Source organism: Coregonus lavaretus, assembly GCF_964263955.1.
Source record: "Coregonus lavaretus genome assembly, contig: SUPER_35_unloc_3, whole genome shotgun sequence".
Lineage (NCBI taxonomy): Eukaryota > Metazoa > Chordata > Actinopteri > Salmoniformes > Salmonidae > Coregonus > Coregonus lavaretus.
Window position 1 is genome coordinate 753058 of NW_028167179.1, and position 19290 is coordinate 772347.

General features: G+C 43.5%; 1 protein-coding gene across 2 annotated transcripts; it reads left to right on the forward strand.

Annotated features, from left to right (window-relative positions):
• The first annotated feature begins 1149 nt into the window (after positions 1-1149).
• On the forward strand, positions 1150-13699 carry LOC311110315 (uncharacterized protein). Of its 2 annotated transcripts, none has more exons than XM_084188853.1 (7): positions 1150-1656; positions 2527-2657; positions 2865-3050; positions 4846-5013; positions 5582-5693; positions 9345-9472; positions 11686-13699. In XM_084188853.1, exons 1-7 carry the CDS (start codon positions 1374-1376, stop codon positions 12607-12609), a joined length of 1932 nt encoding a protein of 643 aa, XP_084044979.1. In that variant the 5' UTR covers positions 1150-1373; the 3' UTR covers positions 12610-13699. The 2 variants fall into 2 exon arrangements, with proteins under 2 accessions (XP_084044979.1, XP_084044980.1); XM_084188854.1 differs by having other exon boundaries at positions 1153-1656; positions 2865-3032.
• The last annotated feature ends 5591 nt before the right edge of the window (positions 13700-19290 follow it).

Consider the following 19290-nt stretch of genomic DNA (forward strand, 5'->3'; position numbering starts at 1 on the left):
AACGTTAACGGGAAAAAACCACAGGCACAAGCGAGAGTATGAAAGAGTCGCAGGAGTAAAAGCAATCAATCCAACGATATTTAAGTGACAAGTAGATTTTGCACCCCTCAAACACAGGAAATAGAAGGCTGACAGAGACAGAGCCTCAGGTGGGCGGGGCATGCGCGTTGCTACGTTAAGTGCAGCAAAATGAGCAGTCACTCTCCTCTGGGTGTAAACTGTAGATTTGGAAACTAGAAGTGCTCCTGAGTAGAATGGACCCTGCTTTTACTGCGACACAATGTACAGGCTATTATGTACGGTGCAATATGTATGTCCAATATTTAAAAAAACTATTGGATTTAAGCTGATTGGTCAATCTTTAAGGGCCGCAAAATGAGCAGCAACGCTCCTCTGGGTGTAAACTGTGGATATGGAAACTAAAAGTGCTCCTGAGTAGAATGGACCCCGCTTTTACTGCGACAAAACGTACCGTGCAATAAATGACAGGAGTACACACATGTTTTAAAAATATATATTCTGGAAATACTTTTTATTAGTCTATAATAAGTATGATAAGTATAAAAGATATCGACAATTGTGCACATTTTCCCTCATTTTCGCCTGTAATTATTCATTTACAAAATGTACAAGACGGGACTGTTATTCTGAAGGAGTCCAAAAATCTGTGACCCGGAAGTACTTTTTATTCTTGCCTTCTTCAAAGCGGTGTCTGTTCTTGTGTTTTTTGATGTGGAGTCTTTCCCTACTCGAATGCAGCTGGGATATGTGTACTATCCTGTCAGATCTTTTGTAAATCGGCCTTTACAATGTTCTTGCTGTAAAATATTTGGACATTTCTGTTTTTCATTACTGAAGGAAGTGGTTATTTAGTTTTTGTAAATGTTTCGTATATAGTCCCGTGTAGCTCAGTTGGTAGAGCATGGCGTTTCCCACGGGGGGCCAGTATAAATAAATAAAATAAAACATGTATGCACTCACTAACTGTAAGTCGCTCTGGATAAGAGCGTCTGATAAATGACTAAAATGTAAAATGTATAATGTTATTTTCCCTTCCCCATAATGAAATTCACTTTTATTTTGTGAATTTTTCACCCCAATCCAGTTGGTGGCGGCAATACACCTTTTGCGTGTAGTTCGCCATAAAACCTCACGGAAGAAGAAGTAAACGGAAGTAAGCGTTGACCAAGAACAATTTTCACGTTAGCGTTTTTGTTAGACATTCATTAACACAATGAAACTCAAACTATGACTAATTTAACTGCACAGCATCACATACGCCCCAGGTAGTCTTTAATTTGCGTTGGAGACAGGAGTTGGTTGATAGATGTTATCTAGGTAAAGCTAGCTAGCAGTGCTAACGTTCGCGAACAATGGCTAACTGTATGGTTTCTCACACTCAAATAGCCTCCATCATGGAGGTGCTAGCGAATGCAGCCGTGGCAGAGATCTGTAAACTCGTAGACGACGACTATGCAGTGTTTCGTTTGGAAATTTCTCAAAGCCAGAAAGAAAACAGGGGATTGCGGAGGAAACTACAGCTACTGGAACTGAAGGTGGCACGGGAGCGCGCAGAGAGGACAACGCGAGAGCGCGTCCTCGCCAGTCGTCCCAGTAGTGTCAAGCTCATTGACCGATACAGAGGAATGGCAAGAGGTACATTTAGCAGAAGGCCGAGCTGAGGGGCCTGTCGCCCCGTTCTCCATTACACATGTGTAACTTTAGATGTGTTAACCAGAATTGGGTCTTGGTCAGTTTTTGGATAGTATGCAATAATTCCCCTGATTACTTAGCTATCTTGCACTGACACAATATCATATTCTAACCAGATTCTTGATTACTGCATTTCCTAATATTTTAAAATTGAAAACAATATGATGCATGGAACATAATCAATCGATCTATAAATAGTATATCAAGAAGTTATGCGAAGTGTTACCTTACATCCTTGCCAATTCTAGACAGTGTCAATAGTGTATAATATACCACTGTAGCTAACCTAACCACTTCTTTAATTAAGCAATAAGCCTGAGGGGATGTAGTATATGGCCAATATACCATGGTGCTAAGGGCTGTTCTCTGGCACAACGCAACGCGGAGTGCCTGGATACAGCCGTTAGCTGTGGTATATTGGCCATATACCACAAACCCCAGAGGTGCCTTATTGCTATTATAAACTGGTTACCAATGTAATTAGAGCAGTAAAAATAAATGTTTTGCCATACCTGTGGTATACGGTCTGATATACCATGGCTGTCAGCCAATCAGCATTCAGGGCTCGAACCACCCAGTATATTGGCCCAGCGTCGTCCAGGGTAGGGGAGGGAATGGCCGGCAGGGATGTAGCTCAGTTGGTAGAGCATGGCGTTTGCAACGCAAGGGTTGTGGGTTCGATTCCAACGGGGGGCCAGTATGAAATTAAAAAATATATATATATAATGTATGCACTCACTAACTGTAAGTCGCTCTGGATAGGAGGGTCTGCTAAATGACTAAAATGTATATAACCCCCAATAACTCTCTCAGGTGAAGGGCATCTCACTGGAGGCCAATGGAACTTTGTGAAGCCAGCAGGACACAATACATGGAGTGATGACCAACCAATCACTGTTGATGAGGGCAGTGGAACCTCAACCCAGCATGTTATCGTGATAGAGGTTAGTGTAGTAGTGTTGCATTAACATTTAGTTACTTTGTAAATAAAATGTGGTCTGTTTATTTCAGAAAGGCTCCCCTCAGCTATTCACTTGCTTACATGTACATCCTAATGTATCTGCCATAGGGGACCTTGTGAGACTTCCCTATGACATTGTTATCCAATTCAACTCATGTACCGGTAATAACCTTCTTTTTTCTTGTGTCAGTCTGCAGAGGCTGCAGGTCCTGGGGTCAAGCTGGAGAAGTCTGAAGGAGAGGAGGACCCACGGCACAGCAGAGACATCCAGACTGGAGCGGCTGGAGCTCCCCCTGTAGTCACGGAGGACCCCACCACCGCCCCAGCACAGCCTAGGACCCAACGCAGCATCACGGAGGTCAGTGGAACGCCGGAGGTTAGTGGAACGCCGAACGCCGTCCTCAAGTCCAAAACAGAAATCGAGACTTTAACGGGGCTGGGTCGACTGGGCTGTCCCTCTGCTCCCCTCTCAGAGCATTTACTTTATGGTAACTCGAGCCCGAGGACGGTTCTGTCCCAACGGGACCCAAGTGACTCGTTACAGACTGGCAATGATCCGTCCTGTTCATATGCTACAGAGACAGAGATGATACCTGGTGACATGCCTGTGGGCTTAGATACACAGACTAATCGAATGAGAGGGGATTGGAACCAGTACAGTAGTAGTGTATACTCTGAAGGGTGCCTAGATAAGAAAGGGGAGGGTCTGGTCGTAGATGAGGTGACTGTGAAATTGGAGGGCGACATTCCTCTGACATGGAATGCAGACGATACTCAGTTAGGAGAAGGACACTTGCAGGGCAACACTAGTGACTTCTTAGATTACAGGGAAAGCTTAGAGACAAATCTAAATGTTGCGACCCACTCCCCTTTACATGCGTTCAGGGACCGCGACCCAGTGTCTACGTCGATGGCACCTTCCGATTCACACGGCCACATCCTTTTCGATCAGATATTGAACTCAAACGATAGGGCTAGAGCCAAGGCTCATGGTGGGGGAGCAACATCATCAGGCAATAGTAAGGAGAAACGGTTCCTCTGCATGTTCTGTAACAAAGGCTTCAGCTGCTCACAGAAGGTGGAGATCCACCAGAGGGTCCACACAGGGGTAAAACCCTTCAGCTGTACGCAGTGTCACATGCGCTTCGCCCAAGCTGGCACCCTGAAGAGGCACCATAGGGTCCACACAGGGGAGAAACCATTCAGCTGTACCCAGTGTCACATGCGCTTCGCCCAGGCTGGCGACCTGAAGAGGCATCAGAGGGTCCACACAGGAGAGAGGCCCTTCGCCTGTATGCACTGCGGGAAGAGGTTCTCAGAGAGGAGTTGCCTCAGGATACACCAGCAGAAAAACCATCCTACTCTATAACATAGAAAGTAACCTTTCCACTCGTTAGACGTTTAGATCAAACCCTCCATTAAAGACAAAGATTAATTGTTATTGTTGGCAGCAGAAAATATCCACAAATGAATTTGGAATAACGAGAGTAACAGATTTCAGTGTAGAATATTCCTGGGTAGCATATTGCATCCAGAGATTGTGTGATATATAAGCCTAAAACGGCAGTTACATAGTGTTTGTACTGTGTAGGCTATATGATGTTCACAAATGCCTCTTTCATTACTTCCATTCAACTACTTAATTTTTTTCCCCCAAGACACTTTTAATGAGAAAATGAATGCAGTTTATCAAGTACATGCAGATTTTTTGTTGAGACGTGTATGTGTGGTTTTCATATGGTGTAATTTAAAACTTGATTGTCTAATAAACACAAAATGGGACTTTTCATTCCAAGACTTTCATTGATACTCTCTTTAGTATACATCACATCTGATCTCACCCTATTCTGCATACACCCAACAGCGCTTTATAACCATTATACACTTACTAAATATACCTACACATACCCACACACACTTTCAAACACCTACTGTACATGTCAAAATAGTTTATTGACTTATCATAGGTGACTCATATTTACCCACAACATCGTATTTATGTCCACCATGATGGGTTTAACAACAATGAAGTCATTCTGTAACTACAATATAGGACTCAAATGTAGTGGGGATGGGTAAACACTCCATGTTGAAAGTATGTTTATTATCTGTGTGTGTACGTACCTGAGGGGGTGTACGTCTGTGTAATCTGTATCACCTGTCCCTTCTAGGAGGAGGAGGATGGTCCAGAGGTGCTGCTGATGAAGGAGGAGGGGTGTGAGGAGGGTCTTGGGAACCCTGAGGGGACCATGGTAATGGAGGACAACCAGACTACACCTCCTCCTGAACCCACAGAGGAACCAGCTGAGCAGCACAGGACCACACACAGTCTCACTGAGGTGAGCCCACTGTAAACTACTGTCTGAATGGTATTAGGTCAGGGTCCGTATCCACAAAGTGTGTCAGAGTAGGTTTGCTGATCTAGGAGCAGTTTTGCCTTTTCTATTTGGAAAGGTCCTAGATTAGCACTCGTACTCTGAGACTCGGGGCCCAGGTCTTGATTCATTTAGTTTTAAGTATGGGACGATGCCTTTTGAATTATTAGTTGATTTGATTACTTGACACTCTTTAAGGTTACACGCTAGCTGTACCTGAAGACTTCCAGTCTTTGTGCTAAGCTAGTTAGCACTGGCTCGCGAAATTGCCTATAACTTCCTGCATACTGGACGCAGAGATGAAAATATGGTATGCACAAGTTAATCTGACTCTGGGGATATAGATAATTGCCAAAATCACAAACTATTCCTTTAAAAAGTGTCAATTAATCAAATCAACTAACACATTTGCATAGTATCAAATGAACTAACATGTTTGCATAGTACTCATATTAATCGCTCATTACCCAATAAGAAGATGCTCATATCAGCTTTCTTGATCCAACATCTTCTCACTCTGTATCTCTTACAGTCAGTAGACATGGAGGATGGGAAGCCTGATCTGCTGCTAGTCAAAGAGGAGACAATAGAAGACGGACCAGAGAGCATTGACTTGCTGAGTGGACTAAAGATGGGGGAGCAAGGTAAGGGAGAAATACATATAGCCTACATACAGTAATAATATTCAATAGCGTTAGGTTCTGAACAAATGGAGTAAAAACTCAAAAGGACGACTAGAAAAAGCTCAAACCACGCTTATTCATCCACTGGGTCATACAGCTGCAAAGGCAAGGTATACAGCTGTGGAAAAATTTAATTTAATCTCTGGTTTTACTATTTATAGGTCTGTGTTTGGGTAAAAATAACATTTTTGTTTTATTCTATGAACTACTGACAACATTTCTCCCAAATTCCAGATAAAAATATTGTCATTTAGAGCATTTATTTGCAGAAAATGACAACTGGTCAAAATAACAAAAAAGTGCAGTGTTGTCAGACCTCGAATAATGCAAGAAAATAAGTTCATGTTCATTTTTAAACAACACAATAGTAATGTTTTAACTTAGGAAGAGTTCAAAAATCTATATTTGGTGGAATAACCCTGATTTTCAATCACAGCTTTCATGCGTCTTGGCATGCTCTCCACCAGTCTGTCACATTGATGTTGGGTGACTTTATGCCACTCCTGGCGCAAATTTTCAAGCAGCTCGGCTTTGTTTGATTGCTTGTGACCATCCATCTTCCTCTAGATCACATTCCAGAAGTTTTCAATGGGGTTCAGGTCTGGAGATTGGGCTGGCCATGACAGGGTCTTGATCTGGTGGTCCTCCATCCACACCTTGATTGACCTGGCTGTGTGGCATGGTGCATTGTCCTGCTGGAAAAACCAATCCTCAGAGTTGGGGAACAATGTCAGAGCAAAAGGAAGCAAGTTTTCTTCCAGGACAACCTTGTACGTGGCTTGATTCATGCGTCCTTCACAAAGACATCTGCCCGATTCCAGCCTTGCTGAAGCACCCCCAGATCATCACCGATCCTCCACCAAATTTCACAGTGGGTGCGAGACACTGTGGCTTGTAGGCCTCTCCAGGTCTCCGTCTAACCATTAGATGACCAGGTGTTGGGCAAAGCTGAAAATTGGACTCATCAGAGAAGATGACCTTACTCCAGTCCTCTATGGTCCAATCCTTATGTTATTTTGAAAATCTCAGCCTGGCTCTTCTTTGCTTCTCATTGATGAAGGGCTTTTTTCTAGCTTCTTCTCACTTCATCTGTTGACTTGACCTCGAGAGGCATTCCTCGCTCCCCAGTTCCGCAGCTGGCCTGCCTTATCAGAGACAAACTATTGCCGTTATTAATGTGATGACTGTTATTTATCAAATCAACTAACTATGTTTAATTGTCACTCGATTAAATTAATCATGTAAAAATGAACTCATTAGGAATTTGGGGCACCACGGAATAAGTTGTTTAACAAGTTACCATCTCCCGAATTAAACTCTTAGAAGATATATGTTATATATCGGTAAGTCACTTATTAAATAATTACCTCTTATCAGGCTCATTCTGAACGTCGCATAATCCTTGAACCTGCAAGAACCCTAACCTTATTGATGAATCAGCAATACACAAATTGGCTTAATTATTGATTTACTAACTAACTAAATAATAACACAGAATACAAACACACACACGGTATTGGTTATTGATTACTAACGTAATACAATGAAAACAGGTCCCTAGTGGACTGGACTATAGCATGACTGCTTGGTTCAGAGACTGAAAGGGAGAGACAGAGATTCAAACTATCGTTGTTACATTTGGAAACTACGCTCACAGTAATCATAATACTTAGCACCCTAACCACCGCTCATTCGGATAATAAATGCAATGTATATATTTATGCGTAGCTGTCCTTGATCGTCGTCTCACTGTTGAACCACTTTCTCAAAAAGGGTTTGAGTGTCCTGGTTCCACTTCGGTGAGACTCGGCTTGTCTTCTAATGGAGTGTTCGTTAGAATAGATACTTCAGATGTACCAACGGTTGTCTGAGATGGGATTGTCCTTCCCAACTCATGTCTTTAGTGAAAGTTCTCGACTCTTTACATGTATAGCTGCAGACTGATATGATAAGGTCTAGTGCGTGGTCTTCTTCTCAAGTAGAGATTGAGAGTTTGAGATTCACTATTTCAAACGTACCACCTCACGTTTTCTGGTCTGTAGAGTGTCAACCATTTCAAGCCGTGTAGCCACAGCTTCACGCTTCCTGGTCTGGTAGAAATTCAACCATTTGCAACATCCGGCTTACACTGAAGTCTGCTTGGTCTGATGTGAATTTCGTCATGAGGGGTTTTATACTTGAGTAGAAAAGGGGGCGTTTCATCATGTTTCTGCTCATCTGGGCGTGGCCACTGACTGAGAACAAGTCAATACGGAAAACAATCATCTCATCTAGAATGCTAAAATCACATTGTTATATTCACAAAAGTAATATTATACTTAATATTTTTTTATATACAACAATTAGATGCAAACCTCATAACTGGGAAGTGTACACCCCCAGAGATACAGTTATGTTGTTCCACCGTCTTTTAATGACATCACAACATAGTAACGAATTCGACATGATTGTTCTTTCAGTCCCCACCGACCATTTCCCCCATTCTTTGTGTTAGAAATATTGTTTCATTATCCACTTTAGGATGTTGGAGTTTTGGCGGGAAGTATCTCTGTGTTAACAAAGCGGTCCTTTCTCCCAATACTTAATGGCAAGGAAGCGAAAGTCCTTTGATCCACTGTCAGGACAGTCATGACACCCTTCACCTCCCTCCTTAGCAACATGGAACAGAATATGGAAAGTTACTGTCTACCCTTCATTGACCCCATCATATACATTCCTTATACATGTAAAGTAATCAAGTTCTAGTATGGTAACATGAATTAGTATATTTCAAGCTAGAATCCAACAATAGGAATAGTGATGCACCTGGCTATTATTTTTGTATTAAACATGACACAATATGAGTACTTCATTTATAAAACAATATCAATACAATTTGTATGAAATACAAAAATGATGTACACTGCGAAACAAAACATTAGGAACACCTGCTCTTTCCATGATATAGACTGACCAGGTGAACGCTATGATCCCTTATTGATGTCACTTGTTAAATCCACTTTAAATCAGTGTAGATGAAGGGGGGGAGACAGGTTAAAGAAGGATTTTTAAGCCTTGAGACGATTGAGACATTGATTGTGTATGTGTGCCATTCAGAGGGTGAATGGGCATGACAAAAAAAATGTGTGCCTTTGAACGGGGTATGGTAGTAGGTGCCAGGCGCAGGTTTGAGTGTGTCAAGAACTGCAACACTGCTGGGTTTTTCATGCTTAATGGTTTCCTGTGTGTATCAAGAATGGTCCACCACCCACAGGACATCCAGCCAATTTGACACAACTGTGGAAAGCATTGGAGTCAACATAGGCCAGCATCCCTGTGGAACGCTTGACACCTTGTAGAGTCCTTGCCCCAACGAATTGTGGCTGTTCTGAAGGGAAATGGGGGTGCCACTCAATATTAGGAAGGTGTTCCTAATGTTTTGTACACTCTGTGTATGTTATCGGGTAAAAAACGTTTTCATGGGCACACAAATCCCCAAAAATGTATGCGATTGCAAAATCGAATGCTTCCAACCCAATGAGTCACCAGGCAAATAACACACTTAAAATCCATGTCTAAAAATTCATCCATGTGTCATGTTTGTTCGGTCTGGATAGTAACATTTTCCTGTAGGTGGTTGGCAAGAAGCTAACAGAGGAGACTGGGGAGCCATCTTGGATTCCCAGACCCAGATGGGTGCAGCCAAGGGCCCGGGGGACAACATCACAGAGCAGGCCAGGACCAGAGGCGAAATAGTGGAGGTCAGTGGATGGGACATTATCCTCAACTCTGGGCTGGGGAACAACACTGTTAACCACAACCAGAAACAGACAGTTGAACACAAAACAACATCCGAATTTAGTCTCCATGACAACAGACTGGCTGAGACCAGGGCGAGGCATAGATTTGGTCTGCGGGGACAGGGAGGTGTCCGTATCTGGAGGGAGAGAACAGACTTGGCTAGCAATGCTCCGTTCTGGTCCTATAGTGATTCAGAGAGACTTATGGCGCCTCAGGTTAACCCCCTAACAGGTGCTGCCTTCAGCCTGCCTTCTATAGGATCTATCAACTGGAACATGGACCCTGTGACAACACAGACACTCCCTGGCCTTGGTCCTCCTCACACTCTCCTAATGTTAAACCAGACCTCAGCCAATGCCAGTGCCTCAACACTAAATGGCTACACAAGCCCATTAAAAAATGACAGTAGTAGAGACAGAATCAGTAAAGGTGGTGGCGACAAAGAGAAGTGCTTCCAGTGTTCGTTCTGTGGGAAAGCCTTCAGTTTCCCCAAACAAGTGGAGATCCACCAGAGGATGCACACGGAGGAGAAACGATTCAGCTGCCACCTGTGCCAGGCCAGTTTTTCGGACTCGTCCAACCTGAAGAGGGTCCACCCAGGAGAGAATTCTTACAGCTGCCCCAGTGTGAGAAGAGGTTCTCCCACCAGCAACAGCTGAAGATGCACCTGAAGATCCACACGGGAGAGGCCATTCGCCTGTGTTCTCAGGGGGGAGCTACCTCAGGATACACCAGCAGAAAATGTAGACGGCCCATGTATAGTGTACTGTAATGTAGTATTAGTTATACTGAATAAAAATATAAATGCATCATGCAACAATTTCAACGATTTTACTGAGTTACAGTTCATATAAGGAAATCAGTCAAATTCATTAGGCCCTAATCTATGGATTTCACATGACTGGGCAGGGGTGCAGCCATTGGTGGGACTGGGAGGGCATAGGCCCCCCCCACTGAGGAGCCAGGCCCAGCCAATCAGAATTAGTTTATCTCAACAAAAGGGCTTTATTACAGACATAAATTCTCAGTTTCATCAGCTGTCTGGGTGGCTGGTCTCAGACGATCCCGCAGGTGAAGAAGCCGGATGTGGTTGGCCTGGGCTGGTGAAGTTACACGTGGTCTGTGGTTGTGAGGCCGGTTGGACGTACTGCCAAATTCTCTAAAATGACGTTAGAGGCGGCTTATGGTAGATAAATGAACATTAAATTCTCTGGCAACAGCTCTGGTGGACATTCCTGCACTGAGCATGCCAATTGCACGCTCCCTCAAAACTTGAGACATCTGTGGCATTGTGTTGTGTGACAAAACTGCATGTTTTAGTGGCCTTTTATTGTCCCCAGCAAAAGGTGCACCTGTGTAATGATCATGCTGTTTAATCAGCTTATTGCTATGCCACACCTGTCAGGTGGATGGATTATATTGGCAAAGGAGAAATGCTCACTAACAGGGATGTAAACAAACTTGTGCACAAGATTTAAGATAAATAAGCTTTTTGTGCATATGTAAAATGTCTGGGAGCTTTTATTTCAGCTCATGAAACATGGGACTAACACTACATGTTGCGTTTATATTTTTGTTCAGTATAGTTTGTTGGTAGTTCATTCTGTTGGTTTTGGATGTTGTAGGGAACTGGATGAGGTAAACTGAGGAAATAAGTAGTATGATGAGACAGAGTAGATGATAAGGTTATGGTTGGTGTGATGGTGTCTGTAAAAATGCTTCACTAATGAAGAGTGACAAACTTAGTCCCTTCAGGTTGATGCTGGTGTTTTATAGTGAGATAATGATAGTGCCTTACTTCATGTTTACTTGACAGAAAGTAGTAAAGCTGTGTTTAAGTCCTGTATGTGAGTGTATGAGAATTTTGTTAAATACAAAATCGACTGTGTGCTGACTGACTTGTATAAAAAAAAAATACATTTCTAGGACTGAGTTTCCCTTATCTCAGTCGAACCAAAACATTATACTTCATTCTTGAATCAACACGTATGGAGCATTTTATTTTTTATAATAAATTCCAATTGCTCCATATTGTTAGGTACTTGAATCACAGTGTTAGAGATTGGCTTGACTGTGGTTAACATTTTTATAATGTCATGGAATGTTTCTGTGTGTACAGTAAAGAGTTTCTTATATAAACCTTTATGCTTTTCTGTACAATCTTTATTTGCAGTCTGCAATCCATGAAGACCTGCTGATATCCGATGTTGCTGGCGGGAGAGATTGGACCTCTGAAGCTGCTGGTCATAAACCCTGGTCCCGGATCAGGACAATGGATCAGGAGCCGTCACTCTTCCTTCCTGAGTCGGAACCAGGACCCAACCGTGAGGGACAGACACTCCACCACAACACAGAACACAATCAGTGGACAGGTGGACTGAACAACCTCAGTCCTGGTGGTCATCAGAGAGACAGAGGCTCCAGTCAGGGATCCAGTCTGCAGCCCAGACCCTTCTCTTCACAGTCTCAGTGCAGGGATGAAGCAGGGCCTGGGGCTGATAGAGATAGACCCTCCTGTTCCTATGATACAAACACCACAGTATCCATGATGAACAGAGGTCACCTTGGGCTTCAGAGAGTGGTGGGAGACACCCCTGGTGGGAGTCTAACAGGAAGTCTGTCTTCCCCTTCAGGATCTCGTCTAATTCCTGGTGAATGGGTTCATAGAAAGCCTGGGTCTAGCCTTCCTCAGTTATCTCATGGTTACCCCACAAATATAGACAGGGTCAGGATGGGTGTTCACCATGAGAGGTACCTAGCCTATAACACAGTACACAATCCCAACAACACCCAAACAATGGCTAGAGGTCAAGGAGGGAGCTCAAAGACTAACCACCTGAGGGTGGTGGCTACTGCTTCTACCTCCACTGGTGTCATTGGGTCACAACGTGGGAGGCCGAGCATTAGGACGGATGCCGGCAAGACCTACGCTTGCCCCACGTGTGAGAAGTGCTTCGCTCATGCGAACTATGTGAAGAGGCACCAGGCTGTTCACACCAAGGAGAGGCCCTTCAAGTGCAAACTATGTTACAAGAGCTTCTCCTTCCTGACTAGCCTTATCAGACATAGGAGTGTCCACAATGGGGAGAAATCGTAGCAGTGTGGCTTGAGATGTACGCAGGGGATGTCTGGGAACTATTCTTTAGCTTAAATATTATAGTTATCAATTGAAGTGTCTTGGGGTAAGAGGGTAATTAACCACATACCCCTCATTAACCCTTTGTTAACTTGCTATTTGAAACTGGATTGTGTAAATACCTGTTTTTAGAGAGAGAGTAAACCTAGGCTAGAACAAGAACAATAGAATATTTACCTGACTGAGGTGATGTAGATGGAATAAAGTAATTATATTATTTTCTACTCTATTCTTGCTAACACTGTTCTTTCTAAACAAGTCTGCTCTCAGCTTTAAAGATAGTGATCATAGGAGATTTGATGTGTGATGTTATAAGCAGTACCTTATTTGAAAAGAACAGCGCACTTACCTTTTTCATTGAACCACACCCTTTGTGTAAACGGAAGTGAACAGTGACCAAGAACAATTTCCACGTTAGCGTTTTTGTTGTTATTTAGACTTTTATGAACACCCTGGAACTCAATATGACTAATTTAACTAACTGCACAGCATCTCATACTTACCCCAGTTAGTGTTTAATTTTTATAACATTTCAAATTACAATACAATAACCAAAAAAAACAGGATATCAATACACATATTTTCTCTGAAGAAACATAAAATAACATTCAAGTAAAATAATAAAATCACTACACATGAATTGAGTTTCAATGCGTTCCAGTAACTCAGAGCTCCCCAGGTCACCCACCTCTCGCGCATATTTTTTGTTCCGGCACCTCCCGATTTACAAATTAAGCACTGATTACTTTATTAAATAACCATAGTTATTGTACAACATTGCCTGATTTTTTGCATCTTGTTTTTGTTCTATTGTAAGGTCTACATGAAATGTACAAAACGTGTTTGTATGTAATAGCGTAATGTAAGTAACATTGAGACAATTGTTGGTTGATCTAGTCTACAGTTTGTGGATGGTCATGCTATAGGCCTACGCTGTAATCACTGTTGTCCCATCAGGAATAGGTGTTATAGGCTACATTGAATTACTTAATATTGTACAAATTGTAAGTGAGTAAATTAATTAATTGCCGTTGAATAAGATACCTAGACCAGATTGTGTCAGTTTCTATCATTCTGAACCAAATTACAGACACTGATACTGCTTTCCAATGTACTAAAAGTGTTTACATCGCCCCTATGTCAAAACGATGCAGTTCACTGATGCTCAGTCAACGCGACGTTCGATAATCGGCACTCTGTCAATACGATACATTTACTTGATCCCCAGCAGATGGCGACGTTCGATCCCCAAACTACATGCCGACATATGTGTGCTATCTGAGTAGCTGCTAACAATGGCTAACTGCAGGGGCGCAACTTTCACTGGGGACAGGGGGGACATGACGACCCCCCCCACACAAATTGCATTTTTGTCCCCTCCAGTTTTATCATTGCACTGGGATACAAAAAGCGGCATCAGTGTGCTTTAGGATCATGCGGACGCCTCCGAGCGTTCGAATAGGCTGTTTGGCGGTTTCAACCGGCTGGATTTAGGACTGCGCTGACAGGCTGTGTGAAGGCAAAGCTTCTGACCAGCATGGTGCTGCTGTCTGCATCTGCTCTGTGTGTATGTGTTGCGCTTTTTCTTAGAGTTGTAAAAGCAAGCAGAGCAGAAACTGGCTACTCTTTATTTGACTGATGTAGCCGGCAAGGTAACTGCTGTTTGATTTAACAGTTGTTGTTTTTTATTCCCAGTGCTGAGCTACTAGTGTAACACTAGCTAATGTTTCGTCCCCTCTCGACTGAAGTTCTGTCTGAAGAGAATGAACTAGCTAGCTAGTAGCTACCACAGCCAGTTCAGCTCTAGCCTCTAGCTAAATGTCAGATAGCAGTATCTAACAGCTGTTGTGTGTATGGAAATGTTTTGTAGCCTTTTTGTCCCGTTTCAACAGAGCTAGCCAAAAGTTTGCTTATGTTAGCTAGCTAGCTCACTAACTTTAGGTATTATTTTTGCCTCAATCACAAGCGGCCAAACGATTGAAGACCGATATTCAGACGTTTTCTGACAGCGCAATGTGAGTTTATCGGAATCAGTATAGCAATGTAACGTTATTGATCTGTCAGTTTCCCTAGCTAATTCCCTACTATTCACACTGACAAGGTACAGTGGGGGAAAAAAGTATTTAGTCAGCCACCAATTGTGCAAGTTCTCCCACTTAAAAAGATGAGAGAGGCCTGTAATTTTCATCAAAGGTACACGTCAACTATGACAGACAAATTGAGGAAAAAAAATCCAGAAAATCCCATTGTAGGATTTTTTATGAATTTATTTGCAAATTATGGTGGAAAATAAGTATTTGGTCACCTACAAACAAGCAAGATTTCTGGCTCTCACAGACCTGTAACAACTTCTTTAAGAGGCTCCTCTGTCCTCCACTCGTTACCTGTATTAATGGCACCTGTTTGAACTTGTTATCAGTATAAAAGACACCTGTCCACAACCTCAAACAGTCACACTCCAAACTCCACTATGGCCAAGACCAAAGAGCTGTCAAAGGACACCAGAAACAAAATTGTAGACCTGCACCAGGCTGGGAAGACTGAATCTGCAATAGGTAAGCAGCTTGGTTTGAAGAAATCAACTGTGGGAGCAATTATTAGGAAATGGAAGACATACAAGACCACTGATAATCTCCCTCGAACTGGGGCTCCACGCAAGATCTCACCCTGTGGGGTCAAAATGATCACAAGAACGGTGAGCAAAAATCCCATAACCACACGGGGGGACCTAGTGAATGACCTGCAGAGAGCTGGGACCAAAGTAACAAAGCCTACCATCAGTAACACACTACGCCGCCAGGGACTCAAATCCTGCAGTGCCAGACGTGTCCCCCTGCTTAAGCCAGTACATGTCCAGGCCCGTCTGAAGTTTGCTAGAGTGCATTTGGATGATCCAGAAGAGGATTGGGAGAATGTCATATGGTCAGATGAAACCAAAATATAACTTTTTGGTAAAAACTCAACTCGTCGTGTTTGGAGGACAAAGAATGCTGAGTTGCATCCAAAGAACACCATACCTACTGTGAAGCATGGGGCTGGAAACATCATGCTTTGGGGCTGTTTTTCTGCAAAGGGACCAGGACGACTGATCCGTGTAAAGGAAAGAATGAATGGGGCCATGTATCGTGAGATTTTGAGTGAAAACCTCCTTCCATCAGCAAGGGCATTGAAGATGAAACGTGGCTGGGTCTTTCAGCATGACAATGATCCCAAACACACCGCCCGGGCAACGAAGGAGTGGCTTCGTAAGAAGCATTTCAAGGTCCTGGAGTGGCCTAGCCAGTCTCCAGATCACAACCCCATAGAAAATCTTTGGAGGGAGTTGAAAGTCTGTGTTGCCCAGCGACAGCCCCAAAACATCACTGCTCTAGAGGAGATCTGCATGGAGGAATGGGACAAAATACCAGCAACAGTGTGTGAAAACCTTGTGAAGACTTACAGAAAACGTTTGACCTGTGTCATTGCCAACAAAGGGTATATAACAAAGTATTGAGAAACTTTTGTTATTGACCAAATACTTATTTTCCACCATAATTTGCTAATAAATTCATTAAAAATCCTACAATGTGATTTTCTGGAAAAAAAATCTCATTTTGTCAGTCGTAGTTGACGTGTACCTATGATGAAAATCCCAGGTATTTCTTAAAGAGGTGGGGTTTCAAATGTCTCCGGAAGGTGGTGAGTGACTCCGCTGTCCTGGCGTCGTGAGGGAGCTTGTTCCACCATTGGGGTGCCAGAGCAGCGAACAGTTTTGACTGGGCTGAGCGGGAACTATGCTTCCGTAGAGGTAGGGGAGCCAGCAGGCCAGAGGTGGATGAACGCAGTGCCCTCGTTTGGGTGTAGGGACTGACAAGAGCCTGAAGGTACGGAGGTGCCGTTCCCCTCACAGCTCCGTAGGCAAGCACCATGGTCTTGTAGCAGATGCGAGCTTCAACTGGAAGCCAGTGGAGTGTGCGGAGGAGCGGGGTGGCGTGAGAGAACTTGGGAAAGTTGAACACCAGACGGGCTGCGGCATTCTGGATGAGTTGTAGGGGTTTAATGGCACAGGCAGAGAGCCCAGCCAACAGCGAGTTGCAGTAATCCAGACGGGAGATGACAAGTGCCTGGATTAGGACTTGTGCCGCTTCCTGTGTAAGGCAGGGTCGTACTCTCCGAATGTTGTAGAGCATGAACCTACAGGATCGGGTCACCGCCTTGATGTTAGCAGAGAACGACAGGGTGTTGTCCAGGGTCACGCCAAGGCTCTTCGCACTCTGGGAGGAGGACACAACGGAGTTGTCAACCGTGATGGCGAGATCATGGAACGGGCAGTCCTTCCCCGGGAGGAAGAGCAGCTCCGTCTTGCCGAGGTTCAGCTTGAGGTGGTGATCCGTCATCCATACTGATATGTCTTTATAGCCTTATTAGACATATGAGTGTCCACAACAGGGAGAAATCGTAGCAGTGTGGCTTGAGATATACAGTGGGGGGGAAAAGTATTTAGTCAGCCACCAATTGTGCAAGTTCTCCCACTTAAGATGAGAGAGGCCTGTAATTTTCATCATAGGTACACGTCAACTATGACAGACAAAATGAGGGAAAAAAATCCAGAAAATCACATTGTAGGATTTTTAATGAATTGATTTGCAAATTATGGTGGAAAATAAGTATTTGGTCAATAACAAAAGTTTCTCAATACTTTGTTATATACCCTTTGTTGGCAATGACACAGGTCAAACGTTTTCTGTAAGTCTTCACAAGGTTTTCACACACTGTTGCTGGTATTTTGGCCCATTCCTCCATGCAAATCTCCTCTAGAGCAGTGATGTTTTGGGGCTGTCGCTGGGGAACACGGACTTTCAACTCCCTCCAAATATTTTCTATGGGGTTGAGATCTGGAGACTGGCTAGGCCACTCCAGGACCTTGAAATGCTTCTTACGAAGCCACTCCTTCATTGCCCGGGCGGTGTGTTTGGGATCATTGTCATGCTGAAAGACCCAGCCACGTTTCATCTTCAATGCCCTTGCTGATGGAAGGAGGTTTTCACTCAAAATCTCACGATACATGGCCCCATTCATTCTTTCCTTTACACGGATCAGTCGTCCTGGTCCCTTTGCAGAAAAACAGCCCCAAAGCATGATGTTTCCAGCCCCATGCTTCACAGTAGGTATGGTGTTCTTTGGATGCAACTCAGCATTCTTTGTCCTCCAAACACGACGAGTTGAGTTTTTACCAAAAAGTTATATTTTGGTTTCATCTGACCATATGACATTCTCCCAATCCTCTTCTGGATCATCTAAATGCACTCTAGCAAACTTCAGACGGGCCTGGACATGTACTGGCTTAAGCAGGGGGACACGCCTGGCACTGCAGGATTTGAGTCCCTGGCGGCGTAGTGTGTTACTGATGGTAGGCTTTGTTACTTTGGTCCCAGCTCTCTGCAGGTCATTCACTAGGTCCCCCCGTGTGGTTCTGGGATTTTTGCTCACCGTTCTTGTGATCATTTTGACCCCACGGGGTGAGATCTTGCGTGGAGCCCCAGATCGAGGGAGATTATCAGTGGTTTTGTATATCTTCCATTTCCTAATAATTGCTCCCACAGTTGATTTCTTCAAACCAAGCTGCTTACCTATTGCAGATTCAGTCTTCCCAGCCTGGTGCAGGTCTACAATTGTGTTTCTGGTGTCCTTTGACAGCTCTTTGGTCTTGGCCATAGTGGAGTTTGGAGTGTGACTGTTTGAGGTTGTGGACAGGTGTCTTTTATACTGATAACAAGTTCAAACAGGTGCCATTAATACAGGTAACGAGTGGAGGACAGAGGAGCCTCTTAAAGAAGAAGTTACAGGTCTGTGAGAGCCAGAAATCTTGCTTGTTTGTAGGTGACCAAATACTTATTTTCCACCATAATTTGCAAATAAATTCATTAAAAATCCTACAATGTGATTTTCTGGATTTTTTTCTCAATTTGTCTGTCATAGTTGACGTGTACCTATGATGAAAATTACAGGCCTCTCTCAATTGGTGGCTGACTAAATACTTTTTTCCCCACTGTACACACGGGATATCTGGGAACCTTATTATAGTTATCATGTGGAGTGTCTTGGGGTAAGAGTTTTTTTATTTTATTACTAAGTCCCTCAGTTGAGCATCTGATGGATATACTACGATTGAAGCTAGATCGACTCTGGGTTTTCTAAAGCTAGCCTGCTTCAGTTAGCTTCACATTTCAGGTCAGGCTCCATCCATACTACGACAGTGGATATTGCTTGTCCGCCTGCTGCTAACTCTAGCAGGTTTGTAACTGCGCGTGCATGATGTCGCACGTGGCTACTCGAATGCCGAACTCTTCATTGAGACAATGCTGAGATTGTGCCTAAATCAAAATGAAAGAAAACGTATCTTGCAAATTCAGCAGGCTATGGTGTGAAATAGGCTTGTTGAAGTGCCGTCTTTATTTTATTACTTACATTTACATTACATTTTAGTCATTTAGCAGACGCTCTTATCCAGAGCGACTTACAGGAGCAATTAGGGTTAAGTGCCTTGCTCAAGGGCACATCGACAGATTTTTCACCTAGTCGGCTCGGGGATTACTTAATGCCGCCTTTGGTGTGCTTATCAATGCACGAGCACCTTTTTTTCCCACTTCTATCAATACAAAT